This window comes from Siphateles boraxobius, unplaced genomic scaffold, assembly GCF_051911475.1.
Source record: "Siphateles boraxobius isolate OS27281-9 unplaced genomic scaffold, OSU_SipBor_1 33, whole genome shotgun sequence".
Classification (NCBI taxonomy): domain Eukaryota; kingdom Metazoa; phylum Chordata; class Actinopteri; order Cypriniformes; family Leuciscidae; genus Siphateles; species Siphateles boraxobius.
In genome coordinates, this window is record NW_027508953.1 from 10,617,946 (window position 1) to 10,639,154 (window position 21,209).

The 21,209-nt window shown below is 38.2% G+C and overlaps 2 protein-coding genes across 6 annotated transcripts in view; one reads left to right on the forward strand and one right to left on the reverse strand.

Moving 5' to 3' along the window:
• Positions 1-16,579, forward strand: wipf3 (WAS/WASL interacting protein family member 3). Of its 3 annotated transcripts, XM_077195497.1 has the most exons (10): positions 1-514; positions 1,595-3,894; positions 4,617-5,051; positions 7,164-7,246; positions 8,749-8,875; positions 10,562-10,738; positions 10,838-11,650; positions 12,776-12,916; positions 13,992-14,093; positions 15,540-16,579. In XM_077195497.1, the coding sequence occupies exons 4-10, from the start codon at positions 7,175-7,177 to the stop codon at positions 15,578-15,580; spliced, it is 1,473 nt and encodes a 490-aa protein (XP_077051612.1). In that variant the 5' UTR covers positions 1-514; positions 1,595-3,894; positions 4,617-5,051; positions 7,164-7,174; the 3' UTR covers positions 15,581-16,579. The 3 variants fall into 3 exon arrangements, with proteins under 3 accessions (XP_077051612.1, XP_077051613.1, XP_077051614.1); XM_077195499.1 differs by lacking the exons at positions 1-514; positions 1,595-3,894 and adding an exon at positions 6,554-6,651 and having other exon boundaries at positions 4,528-5,051; XM_077195498.1 differs by lacking the exons at positions 1-514; positions 1,595-3,894 and having other exon boundaries at positions 4,140-5,051.
• Positions 16,514-21,209, reverse strand: part of LOC143701834 (uncharacterized) — a 20,717-nt gene continuing 16,021 nt past the window's right edge. Inside the window, exons 10-17 of one of the 3 annotated variants that reach the window (XM_077195502.1) lie at positions 20,604-20,639; positions 20,401-20,481; positions 19,344-19,440; positions 18,857-18,990; positions 18,162-18,281; positions 17,949-18,075; positions 17,625-17,727; positions 16,514-17,305 (exon numbers count right to left, since the gene is read on the reverse strand). In XM_077195502.1, the coding sequence (XP_077051617.1) occupies positions 17,236-17,305; positions 17,625-17,727; positions 17,949-18,075; positions 18,162-18,281; positions 18,857-18,990; positions 19,344-19,440; positions 20,401-20,481; positions 20,604-20,639 (768 nt within the window). In that variant the 3' untranslated portion in view covers positions 16,514-17,235. Of the gene's footprint in view, positions 17,306-17,624; positions 17,732-17,948; positions 18,076-18,161; positions 18,309-18,856; positions 18,991-19,343; positions 19,441-20,400; positions 20,482-20,603; positions 20,640-21,209 lie in introns of all 3 variants that reach the window. The other 2 variants (XM_077195501.1, XM_077195500.1) reach the window with 2 other exon arrangements.

Genomic DNA, 21,209 nt, shown 5'->3' on the forward strand with positions numbered 1-21,209 from the left:
ATAGAAAAAAAAAGTTTCACCGAAGAAAATGCGACTCGCTGTTCGCTGCCATGGCAACCGTAAGTCCAGCCTACCTCCACAGTAGAATTACTTGAATTCTCATCACGTGACCGATCCCCAGACCGGTCGACCAATCAGAAGAGAGGACAGGTGCACTCATTGTAGTTTCGGAGGTGGAATCTCAGGTGCTCTTGTAAACTGCGACGGCACTAGCTATAAAGTCTTTCACGTAAGTTCAAATTTTGCGTGGTATGTTCAGAACCTCCTCCAGGTGGTGTTGGGCAAAGGATTATGTTACGCTTTCTCAGAGACAAAAAGATAGCCTACCCTTTCAGTCGAGTTATGCGCAAAACTGCGTCTCAGAGACTGAGATCTTCGGATAAGTGGGAGTGAAAGATGATTTTCACGCACCGTGATTTATTCTGAGGATTCAGCGTCTCTGTTGTCTCAACACACCTTTCATTTAGAAGAACCTCGGGCAGCGTTTATCTTGTTCTCATCACTTTTTGTCCAGGTGAGTCGCTCAGGCTGATGATCAGGTTCGTTGTTGTGGCATGAATCATCACTTGTAAAAGACTCTTGAGCTTATGGCGCTCTAAACCTGTTCTGCATTGCAGGACAATTATCCTTGTTTGTCATACGTATGACGTGACGCTCATTCGTTTTGTAGCTATTGATCTTTGTATGAAGTTATTCAAAAATATGTTTAAAATCCCATATATGACTTGAATACAGTTATTATATAGGCTACATGCTTTCAATTTCAGAATTAAAAGTCATTTTAGATATTTTTGCTTAAATTAAATGATGTCAAGGTGTATAGTCTCTCTGGGGATTTAAAAACAAAAAATAAAATAAACCTAATCAAACGTTTGCATAAATAGTTTGGAATAATGTTTTATTATGATTTATCAAAAACAGTAAAGCACTTTTAATGTAAATGGTGTAATCCACATGAAGGAAGCCATATTGTTGTCCTAAAATAGGGAGTAGGCTTACCCCATACCCCTGTGAGTACACAAGGACACAAGTGTTAATATATATAGGCCTATTTTTTTCCAGAAAAAAGCACGTTTAATTATAGCTTATGTAGCCTACACTCTGTGACATAGCCTATTATATATAATTGGCTATTTCTATATCTAGCCTATATCAAAATTATGTTTTGGTAGAAGATTGTATACGCATTCATATTAAACCGACATGAATGTGGGCCTATTTCTAAGAACTTAAACTAGGCTACATTTTTAAAAGTTTTCTCCATCTTGGACATATTTTTCATTGACCCCTAAGCAATTTCCATTTTATAATATTAATGGATCCAGTGAAGGGTGGAGATGCAGGCCTAGCCTATTTCAATAAAGCATATTGAATCTATTACAGATAAAATATCTCGGATTACACTGTGTTGTTGTAATTCTTAGACATGCTGTGTCTTTTGTTGTTCCTACGTCATAGCCTATAGCGTCATAAGCCTGGGTTAAGGCTACAATTAAAAATTAGCTACACCAAAACATAGCTAACAATAGTCGTTTCAATTTTTATGTTGAAGTAAAATTGATTGTGCTTGTTAATTGATATATTATCTGTTTAGTTCTCACAATGACGGAGAAAACAGCTCCCTGGTGGAGGTCTTTCGTGGGCAAGAGGAGAAAAACAGCCAGAGAATCGGCAGCGATACTGGAACAGGACCTCCGTAACCACGAACCGGACCAACAACTCACTTCACCCACACATCCAGCGAAAGAAGCAGGCAACTGCTTGCCCAGCGAAGAAACTTATGACGACTCCGCTGTTCAGCCAACTTTCAACGAGCTCTCCAATCGCCGTAATCTCCTGGTGTCCCGCTCGGGTCGCTTCAAAGAGAAACGGAAGACGCGCGCGAGTCTTCCACAGAACAACGAAGATGATGGGAAACCTGCAGCTGTCAAATCCACCGACGTTCAGTCAACGCACTGACTGCAACCTCGGTTTACACACGATGGTAGAGCATGATATACGGCACTACTCCTGACACTTTTGAACATTTTGACTTATGAATGCACTTATATGAAGTTAAGGGTATAAACTCTTTTAATAGCCTAAATTATCCATATCACATGAGCTTTTTACAAATGCTGGAAATAATGACATTTTCCTGCTGAAAGTCTCTTAGCCTAGTCAGGCTTATCATTTTGCAGGTTTTAAAGGGATTTTGCGCACTTCAGTCCAGATAGGCCAGTCTGGGAGACTAACTAGACCTGTCTAAACCATAAACTGGTATCCCCCCAGTAGGGTTATAGGATATAGGTTATATTTTTTTTGTGAAGGCTATACAACGTAGTTCTTAAAACGTTGTCATATACAATTGCACTGTTTTGTGGTGTTACTGCAATCTTTTATGAAGGAATTTACATTAGAAGGATTTAAAAGCAATTAGTTTAATGGTATTCAGTGTGCACAGCTTTAGCATGACTTAGAATTGTTTTAATGTTTGTGGATGCTTGCTGCAGACTTTTTTTGTTTTTGTTTGAGGGGGTTGGGGTGGTGGTCCTGTCCATCCAGAATTGAAGGCTGTTTATGCCATGATAGTCATCCATAAGACATCAGATCCAACAAGCCTTGCAATTTCTTGTGTAATTTATTTTATTGAATTCAGGACACCTTGATACTTGTATTTAGCTCTCCCTCTGTGAAAGTAGTTGTGCTAGACACACCAAAGATTCTATTCTAATAATATGTTTAGTTAAATATCTAAAGATAGCTATAACAGAGCAGTTAAGAAACGCAATATAACAAAATGATAAGCTGTTCGTTTTGCAAACAGTGAGTATATTACATGTGCCTTGAGTCAAAACTGAACCTGATAAATTGGGTTAAAAAAACTGTGATCAAGCTATATGAGATTGTATAATGTGATCTTATTATGAGCAAAGCTGTAAGAAAAATGGGTTAGGTTCAAATGTTTAGAATAATTGAGCTTGTGAGATTTATAAAACATAACCAACAAAAAAAATGCATCAATGAAAATTTAGAAAAGATTTCAGTGCAAGTAGGCAAGTTTACAATGTACTTTGGTCTTATGCATTAGTTTGCCGAATTCAGCTTTGGGAAGTGTTAGCTACTACATCAGATTTTAAATAAACATGATTTTCCATTTAGTGCATCAATTTGTTCTGCATGCACTGAAGTGTTACTGCTTTTGAATGTGGTTATGTGTAGGCCTATGCGAGTGTTTGTTATGGGTGGGGTAAACAGAGAGCAATTGGTCATTATTAAAGTTACAATATTTGAAACGTTGCTGTTCGTCCCTTCACCTGAGGCTGTCATCTTTAACCTCATCAACCCTGTGTCACAACATTCCTCCCTCTTAAAGGACAGGTTCCTCACAGGGAGCCAGAATGTCTATTCTGTCTTTCCCTAATCAGGGGGAGAATATTAGATAGGCCTAATTTGCATGAATTTACAAGTAGGCCTACAAATTCTCATTTCTGATTAAATCTGGTTTGGAGGTCATCTTTAATTAACCATGCCTCTGCTCTAGGCTACGGTACACACTCACAAGCACAACCTTGTCAGAAACTACCACTAGAGAGCGGCCTTGGTCACGGACAGCTTTCAGTAGCCTACATACAGCCTTCTGAAGTACCATAAAACATTTATTGTGCTGTTAAACTAATAATAAAAGCATTGACCTTTTATTTTTATTCTATTTTAATTATATAAACTTGACATATTATCTTTACATGCATTTTAATGAATGCTGTCTGGTTTAGAATTGTAAATAATAAAAGATATGAAACAGCCAGGCTCATGGTCAAGACAACCTCCCACCACGCAGCCTGTAAACTGTATGTTGTTTTTTGCACTCGCTCGCGTTGCGCGTGCACCCTTGACGCAACAGGCGGACTACAGGTACCCCTTTTCCACCAAAGCATTTTGAGAGCCGGTTCGGAGCCGGTGCCTACTCGCGAACCGGTTCTTTGTGTTTCGACAGCCAAAGAACCGGTTCTCGGCCAGGAAAACTGGTTCCAAAGCGGCACCAACTCTTTGCTGGACTAGAACCAGAGAACCGTTCTTTTACCACCGTGTCATGCTTACGGCGGGGCTGGAGGCGGGTTTAGATGTGTCCTAAACATATTTTATGACCGCAAAGCCAGGAGAAACATTTGCAGAAACACGATGTAGTCCACCATTGTAATTATTATGCTTGAAGTTGGCGCAAGCGTTTCTAGCTTTTTTTAAATTTTATTTTTTATTGAAAACATTATGTAAGCAAAGAAGAAAACAGTCAAAATATAGAACAAATAAACGGAAAGAAAAAAAGACACAAGACAGAGGTACATAACTAATCAGAAATGATTACATATCAAAGGAAAAGATTAAAAGACTTACTTATTTCAATTGTTTTTAAAGCCTTCATGGAACACAAGTTAGAGATAATCCCAAAATAATGTACTTGCTAGCGTTTCTGTATGGCGACGTACACAGTGACGTAACGACGTCGTTCGCTGGGCGCTCTAGTCAGTGGGAAAACAAACCGGTTCTGAGAAGGTTCGCAAGTTGAACCAACTCCGAACTAACTTTGAACCAGCACCAGTTCCGAACCCGTTCTTTTTTGGTGGAAAAGGGGTAAGGGTGCGCGTGCAGTTCAGTTCACACATAAATTCCTAGCCGAGAAAAGCAAAGGAGGACAGCTTTTGGAAAGTGTCACGATCCTCGAAGTGTTTTAAAAATCAAACATTTCCAGTGGATTTTTTTTTTACGAAGTGGAGAGGATATAATCCAAGTGTTTTCCTCAAATATATTTGTTTGACCAGCAATTTTTACTTTTTGTGTGGTTCGTATTGTACTTAACGGAAATTGGACGAAAATAGTCGTCGTGAAACCGTACAGACTGCGTCCTCGGCGTCTTCCTAATTATAACACGAGCTCGCGGTCAGTAACTGTATATCGAGGGTCAACGGCGCGCTATGCGGACCCAGCCTCGCGCCACGACTGGACTCTGACAACTTCCCTGCGTCCACTGGAACAGAACAACGCACGAAAGTTCAACTTTCCAAACCAGTAAGGTAAAGTAGCTTCTGAACGCTACATTACAGTTAACAGTCAACCTCTACCGTTGTGTTTAGTTGGCTATAAGACTACTTCATTGGTTTGCGTTGCAGCTGGACACTGTTTGGTGTCAATGACAGGACATTAGGAGCCTTAAATGTAGCCTGGTCATATTTCACACCTCTTCGAATGACAGAGTTTCGTATAGTATCTGGATTCAGAAATCATTCTAATATGCTGATTTGATACTCCGTTATTATCAATGCTGGAAACAGTTGTGCTCCTAAATATTATTTTGGAACCTGTGCTACTTTTTCAGGATTCATTGATGAATAACAAGTTATAAAGAACAGTATTTATTCCACAGATACAACTTCATATAACTATTTTCTAACAGTATAAATCTGTACTATCACTTTATATCTATTTAACACATTGCTGAATAAAAGTATTAATTTAGGCTATATTAAAAAGAAAAGAAAAATACTGACCCCAAACTTTTGAATGGTAGGCTAGTGAATTTTGTTACAAAAGATTTCCATTTTAAACAAATCCTGTTCTTTAAAAAAATATCTCATATAAGAATCCTGAAAAAAGTATCACAGGTTATTAAAAAAATATAAGCAGCACAACTGTTTTCAACATTGATAATAAATAAGCATATTAGAATGATTTCTGACGGATCATGTGACACTAAAGACTGGAGTAATGACTAATAAAATTTTCAGCTTGCATTACATAAATAAAATATATTTTAAAGTATATTAAAATAGAAAACCATTATTTTAAATTGTGATAATATTTCACAATATTACTTTTTTTCTGTATTTTTGATCAAATAAATGCAGGCTTGATGAGCATAAGAGACTTCTTTCAAAAATATTTAAAATAGTCATGTCTCCAAACTTTTGACCGGTATATAGGAATTATGATTACAAACAGAATGATAGCAAAAAGAATACAAATCATTCACAAGTGTTATATTAACACTGGGCAGATATTATATAGCATGTCTCTGTTCCCACATGGGTCGACCAGCTGTGTGTCAACATCATGGGAAAGCTGTTAATGGGACGAGAGAGAGAGAGAGAGAGAGAGAGAGAGAGAGAGAGAGAGAGAGAGAGAGAGAGAGAGAGAGAGAGAGAGAGAGAGAGAGAGAGAGTTGAGAGTTGAGAGTTGTTAAGAGCTATGCTGCTGAATGAAATGTAAACCACAATATCTTGAACAATCATATCATGAAAGAGGCCAAATATTGAATAGCTGAATTCTTCATGTGACTCTTAAACAATGTTGGGATTTACCTATTAATGATCAACAAACATGTTTTGAACATTCATTTGAGATTAGAGTTCCCCCAATGCTTCAACTTGTAATTTTGTGCTTCCATAGAGCAATAGAACAATAACACTATGTTTCTCTTTTTTGGCAAGAATAAACATTCCTGGAAATTACCATATTAACTAAATTCTTTCTACATTTCTCAGCTGTGTTTAGCATGTTTCTATTTCTCACACTATAGCTCTGATTGGCTGTTTGGCTCGCCAGAAGTTGGGCAGCTTTTTTTCCTCAAACAACAGACTCCATTGTTATCTCCGAAGCCTACCAGCTCTTGATAAGGTTCCATTTCACTCTGATCTGAGATCATTTGTATGCCTATTCCTTTTAAAGGACAAGTTCAGTGTTTTATATGTGAGAGATAGCCCTAGTTCAAGGTTAAATGCAGATTCTACAAAAGATGATCTTTGGAACCTCTAATGGCCCACTGTGGAAGCAGGAGATTGGTTTTCCTAAAACAGAAGGGAGGGTTCCTGTTGGGTGAATCTTGTGATGGACACACTTCCTGCCAAGAGGAACATAGATGACTCATGAAGAGAGAGGGGAATGTGGGGGAGATCGCTTTGTCATATCGAAACCACCATGAAATTCTTTAACACTTGTGTTTAGCCGGAGCTTTAACTGTAAATGAACATTTTCAAATTGCATTAATTGTATCATTGTATTACAAACAAATATTTTAGATATAATATTAATTAATCTGTTTGAAAAGAGGTTAATTAGTGTGGTCCAGTGGGCAAGGGTCACAGATACTGTAACTGCATGTGCTTTAATATGTTATGACTGTTTTTCAGGTTCCTAAGCAATGCCTGTCCCTCCTCCACCTCCTCCCCCAGCACCACCACCCCCACCTCCACCTGCTGCAGCTCCTGCACAAGTGAGATCCACACACACACGCACACACACTCGCACACGCACACACACACGCACACACACACACACACACACACACACACACACACACACACACACACACACACACACACACACACACACACACACACACACACACACACACACACACACACACACACACACAAACTCATAGATACCTATTAATGTAATACAGTTCATCAGACTGTAAACATTCTGTATATAATAGCTCTTTTTTTCTCCATCTGTGTGTTTCTCTCTCTGTCTGTCATTCTCTTTGTAATCGTCACCCAGTTCCTCCTGGCAACCACCTGGACAGATTTGCATTATTAATTAGAGATAAAATTACACACACAGGGATATACAGCACAGGTGTCACATGTTCAGATTTGACTTTCTTGTTTAATGCATGCGCACACTAATGACATTTTTGAACTATTTAAAATGCACATTTGAAAACAACATTAATGGGAAAGTTCCCCCTAAAAGTAAACATTGTGGCTCATTTGCTCCCCCATATATGTTGTTCCAAACCTGTATGAGTTTTTGTTTTCTTCTCTGAAACAACAAAGAAGATATTTTATAAAATATAGTGGTTTTATGACTATAGAGTGAAGGTCAATGGAGTTCAAAACTGTAAACGCTTTATGGATCCTGTAGCTTTCTAAGTCATACCCATGTTATGCTGTTTTACATATCATTTAGTCATGATAGAATTCAGTACATGATTAGATTAGACTATTTGCTGCCAAGCGGTTTGAGTTTTATTTTGTTGTACCATGAGATAATGTGAAAAACCATAGCAGAGAAAACTAAAGGCATTGTCAAGTCACAGGTGTGGTGGTGATGAAAGGAGTGAGGACTCAGGTGCAGAAATGATGGGCTTTTAATGATAATAAAAAACAAAACAGACAACAAAAACTACCCCGAAGGGGATGATTTGACTTGACTTGACTTGACAGCAGGGAAACACACAGTGTACATACAATGACGAAACAGCACAGGACTGCAAACACAAGAAGAATAAATAGGGAGAACAAACAAAGGAGGTAAAAACATGACAACATGAAAGCACACAGCTACTGAAAACACAAGCTGCATGATACACAGCACAAGACAAAACATGACATGAAAGCACATGAAACAAGGCACACAGACAAGACAAAACAGGGGTGTCAGGGCTCTGTCACAAAAAACAAGAAATAGACAAATCCAGAGGTGTCAATTCCAGGGGTCAGAAAGTAAAAGTCCTGCCATATGTTTATTCCACCCATTAACTCAGCCAGCTGATTTCACTAATTAGTTCTATCTCCTGGCTGAAAAACTATGCTAATTAGCAAATCCAGGTGATTGGAACAAAATACTGATGAGGAATTTTACTTTCTGAACCTGGACTTGACACTTCTGGACAAGACAGAAGTGACAGAACCCTGACAGTCATATTGCAACTCATTTGGATTGCACAAAATGAATTAAGTTGCAACTTTTTCCCTCTTTCTTTTACAGTCAGACCCTCCTAAAGTCCAGCGTTCTGAGGGAGCAGGTCGCGGTGCACTCCTGTCTGACATTCAGAAGGGGGCGAGGCTCAAAAAGGTCACACAGGTCAAAGACAGAAGCGCACCAGTCTTTGACAGTGAGTTAAAATCAATTTCATTCACAGAAGCTCAATTTTCAATTCAGAATTCTATAATGTAACAACTGATAAGTTAACCGATCAGGTGAAATGAGTCACTTGGCAACAATGTTTGCAGGTATGGGAAATATAAATGCTAAACTGATACTATTTGAGGTTCATTTCCTGATTAACTGATTTGGCATATATCTGCTGTATGATGGCAACACTGGAATGTTGTTTACTGGTGTAACCAACCAGAGCTGTATACCTGTATTGCATATTCATTTTCAACATTTGTTGATTTAGAATGAGAGCGTTGTATCAGCATGAGAACCTGTATTGAATTACTCTCTCGTGAAAATTAAACTGAAGGAGTTTGAGAAAGAAAGAGTAAGTATGAAGAGAAAACCATGCGTCAGAGAAAGTCTGAATGGCTGATAAGTTGTAAGGTCTTATCAGTGGCAGAGCTATATTTGAGCTCAAGGTCTATAAGCCAGTGGGTTCTCACACTTCAAAGCACTCATGTGCACACAAAGACACATAGGTTTTCTATCTATATGGAAATGCTCAGTAGTAGATAAAGGACCAAGACCTCAGAAAGTGCTGGAGTGAGGATGCTCCTCGTCTTCCTCTTTATTACAAAGGACAGCAGTATTCTTTATGCTCAGGAAATGCCATGCTCATTAAAACGTCATTGGTTCACTTCAGCTTGCAATTCCTGTTTTGCAGAGAAAACTAAAGGGACAGTGAAACTTATTAGAACTGCACAAAGGTGCAGTAAGTGATTTCTGAGAAACCCTGTTGAAAATTGAAATCAACTCTCAAACACACAATTTTGTGAATATTTAATTTCTGTTCTGTGTGTGAGCCTGAAAAAAAAAGTGTTTGTACATAGTCCTGGCAGTGTAAATAAGAGAAAAACAAAGTGGATTGGAGCGATCACCACGACACTTGTAGCCAAATAGCAATAGGAGAGAGAGTAAGTGAATGGACATTTGTAGAAAGACAGATAGCTGAGATTTTAACAAAGAGGAAAATGTCTAAGAAATATATTTGGCAAAAAAAGGGTTACAATAAGACAAGAGGACCTGCATTAATATTGAAACAGCTTTCTAATAACATCACTGGGGAGATAGAAGGTTAGAGAGAAGGAAGGCCTGAAACTGAGGTTGGGGTTGCTTTGTTTATGTTTGATTCGTGTAATGAGTAACATTTGTTTTGCTACGGTATGTTTCCAGAACCAGATATGCTATTGTTGTTGTTGAATCAAAGCTGATTCATCCATACTTTTGCGCGAGCAGTCTGATGTTTCCTGTGTTGTGTAATGTGTTCATTATTTTGGGGGAGGGGTGTGTTTCCTTTGGGTAGGGGTGTGTTTGTTTGGGTGTAATGTTTATTTGTTGTACTTTATTGTAAAGCGACTTTGAGTTTTCTGAAAGGCGCTATATAAAATAAACGGAAAAAAAATCGCTTTTTCAAAAATCGTTTTAAATAATTACATTTTAAATAAGTTACAAGTAACAACGCTCCCTTTCTTTTACAGTCACGGACTGGCCCTCCTAAATTGCACACACACACACACAAAAAACTGCACAATATTGTGTGTGTTTGTATAATGTACAATATACAATATATGATTGATCCAGGAACATGTTCTACTTAGTGTAATGGCTGTAAACATAACGGTGATGTGTGTATTTGCAGAACCTAAAGTGAATAGCGTGGATGACAGTGGAAGAAATGTCTCTGCTAGAAATTCTGCAAATACAGCAGGATCTACTCCATCTGCAGTGGCTCCAACTCTTGGTGGATTGTTTGCCGGAGGATTTCCTGTGCTCAAACCAGTCGGGCAAAGAGAGAAACTGCCACCTCACAACCCGGGTATTGAAGTCAGATCTATTTATTGTCATGCTGAATAAAGTTTTTCAGTGCTGGAAAATTTTTTAATGACTTTTTGGATATGGCTTGTTTGTGTTTCAGTGTCTCGTTCCGGCTCTACCGCCAGCCTGAAGCAGCCTCTCTGGAACACTCCATCACAAGGAGATGGTTTCAGAGGAAGCGCCCCTGATCTTTCCCCTTCCCACAGGCCTTTGGAGAGAACCTCCTCACTGTCTAAAGCTCGGCCTATTTCCTCATACACAGCTCCGCCTTCCCCCAGCCAAACTGCACATCCTACATTCAAACTATCCTCTACTCCTCCTTCCTCTGCCCCTCCTCCACCTCTTCCTCAGGAGCGGCCCAATAATAGACCACCTTCTCTGCCCACCGGCCCGCCCCCACCCCCTCCTCCTCAAATGGCCAAACCCACTTGGTTACCTGTCCAATCACATTCCATTCCCATGCCCACAACTCCGCCTCCTCCACTGCCTCCCTCGGTTCCCCTGTTCCCACTTCCTGACAGATCATCTGGTGTCATCTTCCCCCCGCCCCCTCCACCGCCTCCATCAGTCCCTCCATCCTCGCTCCCCGACAGGTCATCTGGTGTCTTCTACCCACCGCCTCCTCCACCACCTCCATCCTCGCACCCTAACCGCTCATCTGGAGTCTTCTTCCCTCCGCCCCCTTCACCAGGGCCGTTAGAAATGAAGGACAGTACATTAGGACCTCCTCCTCCACCACCTCCTCTTCCTGCTTCGTTTGCGTGCAGTCACCCCTCCTCAGCACCTCCTCCGCTACCTCAGAAAGTATCTCCCATGCCTTCACCTACATACAGGCCCAGCGTACCACCTTTGCCACCGTCCTATCCCTGTGGTGCACCCAGTAGGCGCCCCCCTGCAGTACCACGATTTGCAGGTAGAAGACATTTGTTGTATATATTTGCAAATATTGTATATATACACTACCATTCAAAAGAAGGGATGGCTCGATTCCAGCTTTTATTGTTTTCATGTTTCTTGACTATTAATCTACTATTATATGCTCTTCTTTTGAAATGTGGTGGAGATTGGTGGAGATTTTTAACAGGACAACATACGTGATAGATATTTTGCACAAAGCTATCATAGTATGAAATGCAGAGCAGCACAAAAGCACTTATGTGAATCCCAGATGCATGATGATGCGCTTAAAAATTACTTGGAGTTGCAGACAAGCCTTGCTCCACAATGAAAAGTGCATAATAGAGCACAAAGAGAAGATAGATTGTGTTTATTGAACATTTTATTTCAATAGTTTTTCCGGTGCTGATTGTCATAATGACCACCGTGAACTTAAATTTAACAATATATGTAATATGCTACTGTCTGTTCCTCAAATAAAACAATTGTATGGCTTCAGAATGCTTGAAATATAGTGCATTAAACCTTAAGTAACAACCATGGGTAATGCACAGTATTGAATTTCAATCGTTCCTGTGCTGACCGATACTTGATCCAGCAAAAAAGTAGAAGACCGATATCAATACTGAGAATCGGATCACCACATCCCTTTTCAAAAGTTTGGTCAGTACGATTTTTTTTTAGGAATTTCAGTAAAAATATAGACATCCTTAAAACAAGAGAAATCTATGCCAAGAAGCACAATTGCATAAGATTATAACACTTGTTTTCAGAGAAAATATATTTTTAGGATGTATATCTATTAATACATTAATTTACATTTCAATTTTATTTACTGTTGGCTTTTGATTGTTAGGAAAATTTGTAAGAAAAAAAACCTTGCATTTATTTAAACAAAAGTACGGTAAAAACAGTGATATCGTGGAAATAACTTTTATTTTAGTATATTTTAAAATGTAATTAATCTTTTGATGGCAAAGCTGAATTTGAAATTACTTCAAACTTTTGAACAGTAGTCTATTTGCAAATAATGTATATATAAATATTTATATAATGTAAAAAATAAATAAACTGAACTGAACTGAAAACCTAAGTGAAATGAATTATAGGTAGTCATTTATCAAGATCTTTGGATTGACAGGTCCTCCACGGATGGCTCCACCCCCTGCTCCCCCGGCTCGCTCTCCTAACACTGAACTCTCTATTAGGACTCCGCCCCCTCCTCCTCTCCCACTGTCGGCTCCGCCCAGCTCAGTACGCAACGGACAACTGCACAGTTTAGGTGAGATTACAGGTCGGCATTAAAGGGTTAGTTCAGACCAAAAATGAAAATTATGTCATTAATGACTCACCCTCATGTCGCTCCAGGCCCGTAAGACCTCCGTTCATCTTCGGAACACAGTTTAAGATATTTTAGATTTAGTCTGAGAGTTTTCTGTCCCTCCATTGAAAATCTATGTACGGTATACTGTCCTTGTCCAGAAAGGCAATAAAGACATCATCAAAGAAGTCCATGTGACCTCAGGGGGTTAGTTAGAATTGTTTGAAGCATCGAAAATACATTTTATTCCAAAAATAACAAAAACGTTGACTTTATTCAGCATTGTATTACGTAAGACGAGCTGACGTGTTATCTGGTGCGCCCGAGCTTCGTTTACAGTCTGAGGGAGACGCACGCTGTAAACAAAACAATCTTTGCAAACATGTCTAAGGATTTCGACACAGGGGAAGTCTTGCATTTTTTTTAACCAGACATATTTATTTGAACCCGAATACACGGACGCACCAGATAACACGTCAGCAGCGTCTTACATCAGCAGCGTAACTGGCCTCGGGAACGCGGATTGACAACAGAACTGGAAGAGAATACAATGCTGTATAAAGTCATCGTTTTTGTTATTTTTGGAACAAAATGTATTTTCAATGCTTCAAAAAATTCTAACTAACCCCCTGAGGTCACGTGGACTACTTTGATGATGTCTTTATTGCCTTTCTGGACAAGGACAGTATACCGTACATAGATTTTCAATGGAGGGACAGAAAACTCTCAGACTAAATCTAAAATATCTTAAACTGTGCTCCGAAGATGAACGGAGGTCTTACGGGCTCACATGAGGGTGAGTCATTAATGACATCATTTTCATTTTTGGGTGAACTAACCCTTTAATGATGAATCCAAAGGCCTAAATGGGCTATTACCTTCTGATGAACAGCAACAAGCACTAGGAAATGAACTATAGTGTCAATATGATTAGTTAATTGTATGTTTGTGATCTCCTGCAAAACAATTTCGATTTAACATGACATTTCTGGGTTTTTATTTTCAACTCACAGAAGTGTCTTTGTCTACTTTTCAGATGACTTTGAATCAAAGTTTCACTTCCATCCGATAGAGGACTTCCCCCCTCCTGAAGAGTTCAGGCCCTTCCCACGTACTTACCCCAGCAAGGAGAACAGAGGTACAACAAACTCTTTGTGTGTATGTGAAGAAAGGTGAAGTCTCTTCAATGACAGTGCTCACAATGTTGCCTCTGTTCATTTAGAAAGGCTTGAGGCAGATGATTTTTTTTTATTATATATAGCCTACAATTGAAAAAACAGGTGATATAAGATGGATGTTTTCATAACAAAGTCCAGAATATATTCTGTATTAATGTGTTTGAATTGGACAGCAAAATGTGCATATTAAAACACAATAGCTATGTTTCCATCCTCCTTATTTTTTTACATATTTTGGGATATTGCATTAAAAAACGGTGGATGGCAACGCCAAAGATGCACATAAATTCTAAAAAATGAGATAAAAAAAGAGATTGGATAACTTACCAGCAGACCAATTTCATTGCACAGCATCTAATATATTGGTTTAATAATTCTGAAATGTCTGAGCCAAAGTCTGTCATCAAAATGATTTGATTCAACTTCCCAACTTCCATTTTTATTATAGATATTTTGCACCAATTTCCCAGGACTTCAAGATTTTGTTCTCTTGAACACATGGGATAGAAATGGTGCTTTATATGCAAATGTTTTACGCGATATCCCAATTTTGCGCATAAGTTAAATTCGCAACTTTGGATGGAAACATAGCTTGTGATAGAATTAAAAAGATATCGGTTAGTTCGTGGACAACCACTGATCTAAAGGTACTGTTTAAAATGATGGGGTCACTGAGATTTTAAAGAAAGAAATGAATATTCAGAAAAGACGCATTAAATTCATTAATTGAGAGTAAAGACATTTATTATGTTACAAATTATTTCTATTTAAAATAAATGCTGTTCTTTTAAACTTTATATTTATCAAAGTATCCTGAAAAAACATGTATCATGGTTTCCCAAATATATTGAGCTTCACAACTGTTTACAACATTATTAATTATAAGAAATGTTTCTTGAGCATCAAATCAGCATTTTAGAAAGAATCATGTGACTGGAGGACTTAGGACTGGAGTAATGATGCTGAAAATTCAGCTTTTAATATCACAGAAAAAAATGACATTTTCATATATATTTAAATATAAAATATATATTTTATATATATATATTTAAAAAATATTTAAAACAATTATTTAAAATTGTAATAATTTAAGTTATATATTTCTGTTTTTAATGTAATAATGTAAATTTTGATCAATTATATGCAGGGAGCACAATATAATTCTTTCATAAACATTTAAAACATTAACCGCTGTAGAATAATAGTGTAAATTGTATGTCTCTGTTTTAATGCAAATTGCTTGTTTCAGAACCAGTTATTATCAGATCAATTGATCAGATTCAAAAGTTGAAACAATTGTGCATACAAAAATAGTTTTCTCAGTTCCTCAGTTGATTGTTTGTTATTTAAAATACAGAAACGACCTGTCTTATTGAAATTGAACTATTCCTGTTTTGTTTTCACAGTCAACCCACAACCTCCTGCTATGAGGACTCATTTAAGATGAAATATGAAGCTTGAAGATTGAAATGAAGCTTGGTGCTAACTTTTATCAGGACAGTTTTTTAAGCATCATTTTCATGTTAAAGGAAGAACAGCAGCCAAATCTATAGGTAAAATCAACTCACATGATCTGTGAAAACATTTTAGTTTGATGTAAAAGTCATCCACATTTCAAGAATGATTCCCCATTACAGCTGCAGCCCTGTTAAAACCTCTGATTCTTATTGAAAATTGTTTACCTGTCTTATTAATCTTCTTCATCAAATAATAAGTGCTTTAACATTTAATATATCAGGAACAAATGTGTTATCCTAATAATTCCTATTAATTTTGCTTATCATACCTGAGAAGGCTTTTATTGATGATCCCATCAGCTGTCAACATAAACTGAATGGAGTAAAAAGGCAAATTAATAACTACTCATAGAATAAAAATTAGTAAAAGTTTAAATTTTGGCTTAACAAAATAAAGCAAAAGGAAAAAAGCGATGAATCTGTGCATACAGATTTGAGAAATCTCACTGACTTACCGTTTCATCTGTTTTTTGTAAAAAGGGTAGAAAGTTCCCCAGTAAAAGTGAAACACTGTGTTTTAAGCCTAAAGTGGTTAGAATAAATGGTTGAAATGGATGAAACTATAGATGGGATAGTATACGTAAATGGAATAATTATATATTTCCTAATTAACACATTAACATTTTCAAATAACACGTTTTTATTTCTTGTGGCTGCTGGAGCCCTATGTAACTGAGTCGTCATCAAATCAACACTTTCTGAAACACCAAAGAAAAAATACTCTTAGGTTTCCCTAAATCTATATTTCATTATTTACTTTTTTTTTTTTTTACATCTACCTGTATTTGAAATCTTTGCCAGTATGAAATATTTGATCAAAGCTCTGAATCTGAAGGAGGAAGATACTCATGCGAGACACTGGGAAACAGTGCCACCCACTGGAGATGTGTGCAATTTATTGCTCTGACTGAATAAATTATTTAACCCAACTAGTAAACATTACAAGACATACTTTTTTCTTGTGAACAATTATCAAGCAGAGAATTATTAGGTATAATTTCATAAAAGTCTGGACACAGTTCAATAAATAAAAAATTATAATAATTACAATGAATACCTGCTTTTACAATACATGCTTTACAAGGCATGAACCAATGAAATACTGCTTAGTCTGTTGTTCCATGAGAATAAGAACATGTTACATGTATGGAAACATGCACAAACTTAATCATGCATTTGCAATACCAAACAAATAAATAAGTTTCATATAAACATATTATACATTCATTTAAATAAATATCATTTCATTACACAGCTCCAAACTTTCAACATTTAGCCTCCGCTCAGCTGCCATTAAAACATACTAGAATCAAAGAACATGTGCTGCAAATAGTCCAGTACCGCTGAGTTGTACCTTATAGTATTGTGTAGCTTGCTGTGTGTGTGTGTGTGTGTGTGTGTGTGTGTGTGTGTGTGTGTGTGTGTGTGTGTGTGTGTGTGTGTGTGCGTGTGTCTAGATGAGAGTGAAGGAAGCAAGGGAGACAGAAACAGCCAAATCCTCTCAGATCATCTGCTAAAAACTGTTGATCTCTGCAGACTCTCTCTCATAGTGTGTGTGTGTGTCTGTGTGAAACTTTTGTAGGCCTCAGGTCCTGTGTTTACAGCCGGTTGAGTCGATGAAACAGGAGTCGGTGCACCTGAGCTGCCCAAAGGTGCTATGTGTACAAAAAGATAGAGTCGTTAATTATATTGGGTGTTGACATGAAATACTTTTGGGTAGTTGGCATGTCCTGAGGGGTGACATGCTGTACTAAAATTAATAGAAAGGATAGAAATTTGTATGTTTAAAATTTTACAGTCACACCCCAGACCATTTAAAAAGCGATTAGGTAAAAGATGATTAAAATGTTATTTAAAATAAATAAATAATTACTATTAAAATTACATTAGAAAAGACATTTCAGCTTAAAATCTGTTGATTACAAAGAGTCTACCCAATACACATGTGAAATTGTGTAAGTGTTGTATGCATACCCTGGCAAATATGATTTGCAGGTCTGGTAGTTAAAGTCTTTCCCATCACACTCCTCCACACCATCATTACGATATCCATCACCACAGTATGCCTTCTTACAGCCTACTCACAGAGACAGAGATAAAGAACAGGAAAGAGACAGAAGTGGTCAAGTGGAGTGAGTGAAGAACTCAGAAGACACACTCAAAGAATGAACAAGAAAAATGTAAGTTATCTACACACTTTCGAAACAAGATAAATATAATAGGGCTAATTAATTTTATGTTTAGGCATATTCATTATTAGCTACAGTATGTGATGCTTTCTGGGATCACGTGACTCACCAATGCAGTCGTCCGTAACAACCTTGTTTCCGTCATCGCATTCCTCCCCGTTGAGTTCCTGCAGCTCTCCATCACCACAGACTCCATTCCCAACCCTTATCCTCTCTGTCGCCTGGAGTGGCATCAGCTGGAATACAAACAAAAAAGCTCCTATTCCTGAAATGCCAGTCTGGCAGCATGTTTCATGGCATTCTATTCAAAACAGTCCTGTACCTGAATGGGCTCCCATCCATTTTTATCTTTAAAGTAAAGAGACCTCTGATCCTTTCTGAAGGCGAGTGCATTATCTTCGTGGAGACCTTTTAGCTCTTCCTCACTGCTCACAACGAATATCTGACCAGGAAGATCAGGAAACACAAACTGATGAAGAAGCAGATGTAAAGAGTGAACAAACAGGCATATTGATTCCATTAGAAACAGGCAAAATGTGTGTGTAGGAGCAAATGTACCCACAGTGATAATAAAACCTGAAATCATCTGGAGCTCCTCGCAATGAAAACTGCTCAATAAAGGGCCTAAATACTGCCTTAATAAAAATCTAAATATACCAAAAGGTTTCTTTAAGGACTAGGTGTAGGGTTAGTAATTCACTTAAAGACAACATGAAATTAACCCTGTTTACTTTTGCATACATGTTTCTGGTCATATTGGGAACGAATCATCCATGCATTTTTTTCTAAAGAAAAAATGGTTTGTCTTCGTCAGTTTTAACCAAAATGTAATATCATGTTCATCCTATGAAATTATGTTCCTTTTAGTAAACTTGCATTTAGTCGGGTTTCATTCTTGTATGTAGCGGCCACTTCCGGATGGATAAAATCAAGTTTCTTACTGAATATCTTTAACCTTAAGAAGTAAATGGAAAGTCCTCGGCATAAAAAAATCATTTGCGGGTTTGTGTGGCTTACCGCTGGAACTTTGTCATATTTGTTACGGTGTTGTAATGGGGCACTGGCTGGACTGAGAGAAGGCAAGCTGCAGGCACAGACTCCAGGAGGACCGGGAAATCCCTTCTCACCTTTTTCTCCAACTACAAACAGCCCTGTACATCATGAGATGCCAACAAACAAAAAAAAATAGATCAGACATAAATATTAATCTAGAGCAGTTATGCACTGATTTACTTATTTAAATCTCTGCTGAAAAGACCTGTATGAAAATAAATGACTTCAGAAGTTAGCTACATTTCACAAAACCTCACTTTGGATCTGCAGACATCCTCAAAGGTGATTCAGAAATAATTAAACAATAGTGTTTTTTAATTTTTTTAACGCATAAGGTAGAAGCTGAGGGACAATTGAATAATGGTCTGTAGTAATTATAATTAGCTTCATATCCACATTTAGATAGCTAAATACACATGTCTGTGTGAGTGCATGAGAGCATGAATGTTACCTGAAGCAGGTACCCCAGGAGGTCCCGGGTAACCCCGAGGTCCAGGTGGACCAACGGGACCCACTGGCCCTGGAAAACCTCTCTCTCCATCAGGCCCCTATGTCAATAAGATTGAAAAAAATGTTTTGAGAGAAATGCTCACCAAATCTGCTTTTATTTTATAAAGTAGACATACAGTGAAATAGTAATATTGTAAAATTTTTAACAAACTTTAAAATGTAATTTATTCCTGTGACGGCAAAGCTGAATTTTCAGCATCATTACTCCAGTATTCAGTGTCAGAAATCATTCTAATGTGCTGATTCGGGGCTCAAGAAACATTTCTTATTATCAATGCTGAAAACAGTTGAGCAGCTCAACATTTCGTAGAATTCTTTTAATAGAAAGTTCAAAAGTGCTGCATTTATTTGAAATAGAAATCTTTAGTAACAATACAAAAGTATTTACTGTCACTTTTGATCAATTTAATTCATTCTTGCTGAATGAAAATATTTATTAAAAAAATAAATACTAACCCCAAACTTTTAAATGGTAGTATACAAAAAAGTCATCAAGCTAGTTGCTGGTGTTGAAATGATATTCAAGTCTGAGGCCTGTGGAGTGATCTAAGGAACATTAAATGTGCATGTGTCACAGCGTTTGGCTGATTGATAGTAGGAATCAAAGGCCTACGGTAACAGTCCAGGTATTTCCCAGCAGTTAGTAAAGACATTCCCAGGAAGTGCCTATCCACGGTGTAATACAAGAGCTCGGAAACACGATCGGCAGGGCTGGGCTCAACATTAGAGGCCCTACTGGTCCAAATCCAGCTACCAGCATGATGAGACTTTCAGTTCTCAGGTTGCTTACGAAATGACACGCACACTCACACACTCACAGACTGACCTGCTAACTGAGGCAGACAGGTTAATTATGTGTGCATGTGGGTTTTAAATATGTCTAAAGCTTCTTCCGCCAATAATCCACTCCCTTATTATCACTCAAAGACTCAAGGTCTCAATATCAAAACAAACTAGAGGAGATCTGATGCGTTGTCAAATGTTGTGGGGGTCCTCACCTGTTTGCCTCTCTTGCCAGGTCGTCCTGTAGGGCCACGCTTCCCTGAGACGCCAGGCTCACCCTTGGGTCCCATTTCACCCTGGGGTAGTGACGAGGAGGGGGAGGTTCAGTGAGAAGGAGCGAGTCAGATCAGTGACATCCAAAACATATTAGCGATAAATATATCACATGGATTTTAATGGTTAAAATGTCACATCATACCTTCTGCCCCAGCATCCCAGGCAGTCCATTTGCTCCCTAAAGAGAGCAGACCAGATCAGTGTAATAAATGCAAGCCAGTAAGAGCTGTGTGTGTAAACCTCACTCCCCTGGCCTCAAGAGATGCACTAGAGACTGACGCTAGAGACTGACGCTAGAGACTGATGCTAGAGACTGATGCTAGAGACTGCAGTCTTTGGTGTTGAGTGGGGCAGATTACATTTAGTGCCGTGACCCGGATGGGAGTGAGGTTTAGCGGGGGTGAGTCTAATGGAGGCAAGATAGTAAGAGCTGTGCGTGTGAACCTCACTCCGCTGCCTCAAAAAGCGCGCTAAAGACTGCGGTCTTTAGTTTCCTCGTTAGCATGCCCGCCTCCCATGATGGAGACGCCGGTTCGAATCCCACTCGGAGAGGGTTAAATAGGACCGTTTACATATGTTTAAACTTAGATTCTACATATTCATTTTGAACAGAGAAAATAAATCTTACATATATGTGATACAGTATCTGGGTGATTGCCAGTGTATTCTAATTGCTTTAGAGTGTTGTTATTTGATTGCTAGTGTGATCTAGATGGTTGCTAGGTGGTTGTTGGTGTATTTAAAATGT